The sequence below is a fragment of the Pygoscelis adeliae genome, unplaced genomic scaffold (assembly GCF_000699105.1).
Source record: "Pygoscelis adeliae isolate BGI_AS28 unplaced genomic scaffold, ASM69910v1 Scaffold402, whole genome shotgun sequence".
NCBI classification, from domain to species: domain Eukaryota; kingdom Metazoa; phylum Chordata; class Aves; order Sphenisciformes; family Spheniscidae; genus Pygoscelis; species Pygoscelis adeliae.
The window spans coordinates 6,869,375-6,877,711 of NW_008824411.1; the positions used below are offsets into that span (position 1 = coordinate 6,869,375).

At 56.7% G+C, this 8,337-nt stretch overlaps 1 protein-coding gene across 1 annotated transcript in view; it reads right to left on the reverse strand.

Moving 5' to 3' along the window:
- CACNA1E (calcium channel, voltage-dependent, R type, alpha 1E subunit) overlaps positions 1 to 8,337 on the reverse strand; it is a 101,400-nt gene that overhangs the window by 89,033 nt on the left and 4,030 nt on the right. Inside the window, exons 2-3 of the mRNA XM_009320728.1 lie at positions 3,450 to 3,555; positions 2,871 to 3,010 (exon numbers count right to left, since the gene is read on the reverse strand). Of these exons, the coding sequence (XP_009319003.1) occupies positions 2,871 to 3,010; positions 3,450 to 3,555 (246 nt within the window). The remainder of the gene's footprint in view (positions 1 to 2,870; positions 3,011 to 3,449; positions 3,556 to 8,337) is intronic.

Consider the following 8,337-nt stretch of genomic DNA (forward strand, 5'->3'; position numbering starts at 1 on the left):
TCACCACCTGCATTAAGCACCTCTCCCATTGGACATGTGGCAAAAAATAAGTCCAGAAAGAAGGAGTAATACCCTGTGTCACCCTTGGAGGGACAAGGGCCAGCAAGCCTGATGCTGGGTCCGTCTGGGTCCATCAGGGATAGGATGGGTCCTGCTCACGTGGATATCATCTCTGGTCCATCATCATGGGATGCATCAGCATCCCAAACTGGTCAGCACATCCCGACGTGAGCGCTACCCTACACCTCTGATGCTCACAACATCCCCTCCACCACAGCCACTGCCTCTTGCTAAGTCGTGACAAGATCCCAACGACTATTAATTCTCCCAAGCTCAATAGTCTCTGTCCAGACACTCACATATTAATCAAGTGTAAAGTTTTAGTCTGCAAAGATGACCCTGAACCGGCCAGTTGCCCGCACACATCCCCTGTGCAGACTCCACCACCCACCTTACGCAACCGATGCAGAGTGAACCGCCAAGTGCAAACCCTCTCCCGCAAGCTGTTTGCAAGTCATTTGCCAGCCAAGGATTATTTACTGAAGAAATTTGCCAATAATTCAGCAGATCAAACAGGCAAGAGTTTCTTGCAAGGGAGGTGCAACCACAGCGCTGAAGAACAGTAGCTTTGCCAGCACCGCACAGCAAAAGCAAGAGCTGAACGGCACAGAGGAGCCCATGACCTGGTCCAGCTGATCCCCCAGTGACCCGATCCTCCCCAAAACCGGTCCAGGATGAAAATCTGCAGGTTGTCTCCTCCACCCATCATACAACAGAATCCACCCCGAAAGCCCAGTGAGCCCATGCCAGCGGGCACTGGCACCACTGGGGCAAAGACGGCAGGTAATCGGGCATTTCTTGAAGAGATTTTTGTCCTGCTGGAGCAAACATCAGGATACAAGGGGGGTGATGGTGGTGAAGCAGACCCCAGAGGTCTGCATCCCATAACCAGCAGTGTCAGGGGGACCTGGGCACCTCCCGGCAGGACGGCCGGCACAGCACTAACAGCCCTTCATGGACAATTGATTCCCTGGCACAGGGCCTAGCGTGGCACTGAAAGGAGCTGGCGAGGCTTTTGCGAGTGAGTAATTGCCGAGCGCTGACTCAGCACCAGATCGGCTACAGTCAGCTTGCCCAGAGCTGCGGGGAGGGCAGGGAGAGGTCCGCGGCAACCCCCCCCGCTCAGCCCAGTGCTTCCCCTTGGCCCAGGCCCCAAAGGATGCCCGGGCCAGGAGACGGCCGATGGGCGTTTCCCAGCCACCCAGCCACTTTCTGCACACTCAGCCCAGCATCGCAGCTGCACAGTGAGGCCGAGACATCCCCTCTTGTTGCTACCAGAGATGACACGTGTCCCACACTGCCCCCAGAGATGTGACCAGGGATGTGACCACCTTTGCCTAGCCCAGGAGCTGTGCCCGGCCGCTCTCCCCGCAGCAGCGAGCCTGCCTGGCCACAGAGCCCTCCCTTGAGAGTCACTTTGCAGATGCAGAAGAGCCAGCAGCATCCTGTGTGATGGCTGCACCACCCACAGGCAACCCATTCGCTGCCCACTGAGAAGCATCACGCCACCACCAGCACACAGAGACACCCTGCCTTCACAGGCAGAGACAGTCCCACTCCCCAGCGAGATCATCCAGGTCTGCCTTGGACCAAGGGAGTCAAAATGTTCCCGGCCACGTTCTCTTCAAGCCTTCTCTTGAGCACAGTCCCAACCTGCACCTCTTCATGACAGACAAGCAGCACCCATCACCACATCCCTGGCAGTACCAGGCTCAGCATCGCCCTCCTCCTCCAAACACCCAAACAGGTATCATGTCCCACACAGTGCCACCACTCAGGAGAAGACTGCAAGCCAAGAGACAGGACTGTACAGCAAGCAACTCAGGAGAGACCCCTACTATCTCACCTGGCTCCCATGCCTCAGTTTCCCGGCCAGCCCTGCAGCTGCTCTGCACCCAGCAAAGCTCATGAAGTGCTCAGAGATCCACAGACACCATCTGTTTGTATGCATCAAACCAGCTCCTCTGAATGTGGTGTTTCCATCGGCATGCAAAAAGCAACGGCTGCTATCCAGGCACCACTCCCCTGGGGCCCTTGGGTGGCTGCAAGCACCCACCTGCCCTCCAACACAGTGAGGTGCTGGGAGGTCACCCTGGGAGGCTTCTGCTCAAGTCAGTTGTCACCGTTGGCTAGCACAAGCCCAAATGCCCCTGTTTGTTCCTATGTCACTAGCACAGCCCATCATACCACAAGCAGGACTCAAATCTGGGCCATGTCCCCGGCAGATGACACCACCAGTGACACAACCAGCACCCGCAAAGCTCTGTGCACTACCACCCCCAGCATCACCACTGCGTGCTGGGATGCTGAACAAGCATCACCTGGGAACACAGCCCCACCCAGACCTTGTTCTCAAACCCCCGGCACTGGGCCAAGACTGGAAAGCTCTTGGGAAGGCAAGAGGAGAAGAGATTCTCTCTCTTCCCTTGGAGGCTTTTACCAAGACCTCTCCCAAACCATGTCCAGTCGCTCATCAGGTCATACTCCCACCCCATCCCCACCTCACCCCATGCCCAGACGGATGACAGACGCCAGGCCACCAGCTGAGGAAAGCTAGACACGATGCCCTCAGAACCAGCCGTCCTTGCCTGATGGGAAACCTTGTCCCACCATCAGCTGCCCACAGCAAAGCCAATGCAGGAGCCTCCAGTGCAGGAACCATCCTCCCCTCCCTCGTTGGGATGAAGAAACACCACCGACAACAGCAAACCAGGGCCTTGCCCTGCATCCTGGAGCTCATGTCTCCACCAGGACAAGCCCCCGTGCCCGGCTGCCCAAACCCACCAACGGCCCCGCGCCACCTGACTCACCCACTGAGGACCACGATGAAGTCCATGACATTCCAGCCATTGCGCAGGTACGAGCCCTTGTGGAAAACAAACCCCAGAGCCACGATCTTAATCCCAGCCTCAAAGCAGAAAATCCCGATGAAGTAGGGCTCCGTCTTCTCCTGCCGGAGGGGAACCAGTGACACGGTGAGAGGGGGAGATGGAGACGGGGCAAGCACAGCACCAGCCATTCCACATTGACCCAACTCACATCCCATCCCACCTTCCCCAGCCCCATCCTCCCCTTTGGGAGCTTTCCCAGCCCTTCCTCAGCCAGCATCAACCTTGGAAACAAAAAGTGGGGGCTACGACCCACTCAAGTTGCCCAGTCCCCCTTCTCTACACCACTTTTTAAGGGGCTTAAACCTTCCTGAACCCTTTCCATGGAGGAGGAGTATGTGTCAGCAGCCCCAGGAAGGCTGGAGGGGCTGGTCCTGGAGGAAACCTCCTGCCCTACCACCCTGAAACCAGCAGAAATTTGCTGGTAGGATGGGGTGGCTCCCCTCAGCTGGTCCCCCTGCTCACCCACGGGGCGGAGACGTATGGACACGGTGTACTTACTAATCTCCGTGACATGGGTGTCTTGTCATCCTCAGGGAGGTGCTGCTCGAGGGCCAGCACAATGCAGTTGGCAATGATGGTCGCCAGGATCATGTACTCGAAGGGAGTGGAGGGGAGTTAAGGAGCAGAGAAGAGGTGGATGACATCCCCGACCTGCCAGCCCACCCCTGCCCATCCCTCGTTTCACCTGCTCGTTAGCTGCCACCATCGCTTTCCCCGCAGGAACATGCACACACGCAGCCCAGCTTTCAGCTCCTGCTGCTCCTGGACAAGTGGGTGAAGCCCACCTTGGTGGTGTTTGGAAAAGGGAAGTGTGACAGGAACTGAGAGTCCCCAGGACCTTCCTCACTGGAGACCTGCTGAGCATCATCACCTCTTTCCCAAGGCAATGGGACATTTAACCAGCAGCCTTTGCTGGGCTGTGAACTCTCTTGGGAGAGAGATGCTGCTTGTGGTGGGAGCCCAGAAGACAGACACAGGTATGAAGGTAGACAACTAGGCTCTGACCAGGTTGGGCTTCATCTGTAAAAGGGCTTGGCGTGGTCCCTGGCTGTGTCAGGGAGGCTCTCCCTGGCACGGCATGCTGGTGGCCAGGGCTGGCATGTCCCTGCACACCATGGCCGTGCTGCTTGCCTTCTCCCTTCCATCATGAAGCAGCAGGAGATGGGGTGTCATGGGCTATCAGCAACCCTGGTCCTAAAGCATCCCTGTGGGAGGGACTATCTGCACAGCATGAGCAGGACAGGGCATCCCTGGCAGGTCCTGGGGACCCAACCCAGACCAGCCCACCCTGTGCCCCGTGTTGGTAAGGTGGACATGCCCTGGGAACCGTGGCTCCCTTGCCAAGCACCCTGTGGGTGGCAGGGTGAGCCCAGGCAGCACTGGGAGCTGCAGAGCACCAGGCTAAGCATTCACAACTCAAGACACTGATGACGCCTGGGTCTGAGCTCCAGTTCAGGCAGGGCTGAAACTCCCCACAGAGACATCCCAGCTCGGCCACACTTCAGCAAGACCCCAAGGGGTAGTGGCACCTTATCAACAGGATCTGGTTGGACCTTTACGAGCGTCCTAAATCCTACAGCCATGTCTAGGGCTTACACACCCTTCTCCAGGAGCAACCCCGCGCCAGGACAAGTCGCAGCAGATGCTGGGATCTGAGGACCTGAGTGAGTGGGGAGGCAGAGGAAAAGGCATGCTGACACCCAGGAAAGCACCCCAAACTCAGCCCCCTCCTGCCTTTTGATTCACAGGGGCTGCCAGGAGCGAGGCAGGGGTGTGGAGCTCCCTCCTCCTGCCTGGCCCACTGCCAAGCCCTGAAAACAAAGCACTTCCAAGCAACAGGACAGCCATATCTTTCTGACTTCCCATCCATCTTTACCACATCTTTGCAATAAAAGCCCTGTTGTCCTCAATAACAAAATGAGGCGAGACTCATCAGCAGGCAGCACACCCCTTCTCCGCTCCCTCCATGCCAAAAACCCACAGCTATATATCCCCTGGGAGGGGATGGCCACCTTCCCAAGGCTTGGGTCTGTGGAAAAGGGATGTGATCCCACCTGGGATGGATTTGCCAATAAAGAAATCATCCCACTCCTGCTGTACCAAGCCGGCATGGGGAGCAGCGCCCCGGTTGAGCCCTTCCCCACCACACCTAGCTTCTCCAGACCCAGCAGCTTCAGGTTCGCACCGCTCAGGCCAGGAGGTGCCAAATGCCCGTGCCATCACCCCCAGGAAAAGGGATGATTTTCACTTTTGCAACCTTGCCTTTTGGCCGCCGAAGACGCTGACTACAGCAAGATGCTTTAAACCAGTGGTCCTGAGCCTATGGGCAAGAGAAGACATCCCTGTGCTGGCCACGAGCATGGAAAACCGGAAACCATGAAGTGACCCCGGCAGCAGCAACCCTGGCAGCAGAGACCCCGTGCACACTGCGGCTCACGGGCAAGTTGGGAGTGAGGCTGGGCATCCGAGCAGGTCCCTGGAGAGCTGGCCAGGAGGGGCAGCCAAGGAGAGCCTGCAGGAGCTGGGATGTATTTAGCCTGGTAGGGAGAAGAGCCAGGAAAGATTCAGCCAAGGCATTTAAAAGGCCACTCAGTGAAATTAATGGTTGTTAAGTTAAAGGCAAACCAAAAGGAAGACCTCTGCAGAGCTCACCGCTGCAGGCTCAGACCTCTGTGCCAGCCCGGCACGAATCACGAGCAGCTTCCTGTGCTTGGTGGGGGAAAGCCAGACCCCAAAAGTTTTCCTCTGAGGCTTAATACAAGTGAGGATTTCATTGCATGGCTCCTGCGAAAGCCACATACTTTCCCTGCTTCCCCCCTCTGGCCGCACACCTCAGCTGATATGCAGACTACGGCGCTTGGCCCCGAGCCACTGGCCTATTTGGGGTCTTTTTGTTTCATTTTCCTGAAAGTCTGCAAGCAATTAGCACAGGCTTAAAAGAAAACAGCATGTTAGTGGGGCGGCGCCGCCAGCTCCCTAGGCACTAGGCACATCTGCACACAGCAGATATGAAGTCTAAGGGAAACAGGGCAATCGCTGCCCTAAGTAGTGACCTAAGCACGAGGTCGCTACCAAAAGTGACTCTCCAAACCCCGTTGGCCCAGTTTTCTGAGGACCCAAGCATGGGTTATCGCATCTGGAGCTGGGTGAGAGCTGCAAGGCATCAACCCCACAGAAACAAGCCCCTGTAGCTCCAGCTGTGCCAGGTTTTGAGAGGCCAAGGGTAAGAAAACCCTCCCAAGGGACAGCAGGAACATCTGGCTGAACCAGGGGAAATTTTATCCACACACTTCACTTATGCTAAGCAAGCATCCTCCCAGCTCAGGGCTGGAGCCCACCAGACGATGCTCTATCACTCCTTTGTTTCCTCTCTCATTAGGTGTCTAATTACACGACCTTCCAGCCACCCAAAATGCAGAGTAGCACTTGCCTCCCTCCGAGCCCGGTAATGAAAGCCCATCTCCCTCCAGCCTTCTCCTCCTCCTCCGTCTGGCTTCTCCTGGAGGATCATTAGGGAGCCGATAAAAATAGGTTTTCTTATTGATTTATCTCCTTTACCCAACGCTCTCTCCCCTGCACCGTTGAATTGTTTCCTTAGCAACTCGGCCGATCCCAGTGCATGCCACACCTGCAGCTCCACACTTCCCTCCCAGTGCATTTGAGGTGGGGAAGGTGCCCCCAGACCACATGGACACCACCACCAGCCCCCCCCCCGACCCATGCCCCCGCCCACCCGGAGCAGGCACTGTGAGCTAACCCCCTACCCCATGCCTGGAGCTGGAGCTCCTTGGTGGGTCTGGCAGGAGCTGGCAGGGAGAACCAGGGAGATGTCCAGCCACCAGTGGATCCTTGCTTCCAGCTGTGACCTTCCTCTTCTCCTTCCTCCCCAGCCAGGAGCCAAAACCAGCCCACCCAGAACATCTATATCGCTAACGCAGGGAGTGTGCCCAGCTCTAAGCCTTGAAGATGGATTTATGGTGCTGATGGCACATTGATGCAACCTCCCCAAGAGGCTGGGTCCAAGATAAATCCCACCCTGGATGCGGGCAAGGGCCGGGAGCTGTGGAGAGGCCCCCTCCATCTCTCCACTTCAGTGACCATGCCTTCTCCCCGCTCCTGGGCAGGCAGGTGGGGAGGGAGCAGAAGAGCCAGAGGAGTGAGACCACGTGGGCATCTCCAAAAGGACTCTTGAAGCCTACCTCAGAGGGGAGGTCTGCCTTAGAGGGCCAGCAAGAAGGGCAGGAATGATTTAACCCCTCACCCTGCCTGCATCACCCAGCCCAGCTCCAACATCTCCTAGAAACTTAACTCTACATTTCCTACCACTCCCCCATCTTCCCCTAGGACCTGCTGCACTGAGAAGCTTTCCCTGCTCCCCAGGTGTCAATGAGAGGGAGCTTCAGTTCCTACATCTGTGGACTTATCTTGCTGGTCCCAACCCCACCACTGCTGCCTGTCCCACACAGACATGGCGTGACAGAAAGACCCACCCACCTCTTCAACATCCCCATCCCTAGAATGTCCTGACCTCCCTCCTCTCAGCTCCATACCCCAGCAGAAAAGCAAGCACCTCCTCTCCAAGGTTGTTTTCCAAGAGAAAACCAAAATGCCAAGTGAAGCAAAGACCATGAGTGGTCCTAATTCAACTCCGGGGTTCCCCAGCCCCACAGCACCTCCCCCGGCTTGTCCCTGAAGACACAGGGGATCTTCCCCCAGCAGATAAGGCTATCCAGTTCCCTCAAGCAGTCGTAGAGCTGTGGCCCCTCGTGGCTATCCCCATCCCTGCGTCATGCCACCCAGCACTCCCAGACCATCCATGCTTTGCTGGGGTTGACAAAAAGTAATGTCCAGAGGGACAAGGTGCCAACAGACCCCAAATCCTCCAGCCATGCTTTGGATGTGAGCCAGCTCCTGCGTGCCCATTACGTGCAGCAAAATAGGCTCAGGAGAGCGACTGTGGGCTCAGGGCTGTGCTCATGTCTCTGTGCAGCTCACAGGGAGCACCCAGGCAAGGTGCTCAGCCTGCCTAAATCTCACTGCACAGACATGCTTCAGCTGGGGAGACTCCACTCAGTATCTGCGGCCATAGACGTCACTGCTTACAACTCCAAAACGTGGTGGTCTGGTCTCCATCAGGGGCTAAACTGAAGGCAGTATCAGCCAGGAGCCAGTTGGGGCAGAGCTGCCCACACTGCTGCCGCTCCCGTAGGGATGCAGGGCATCTGCCTGCCACGTGCAAAGAGCTCCGTGGAGAAGCATCTTCTCCCCCACCTCACCCTGCACTTAAGAACTGGAAATCAAATCTCAATCCTCTCCTCTTTTTTTTTTTTTTTTTTAAACAAAAAAGAACCACATCATGTGATTTTCCTGCCTTAAAATTAATTTT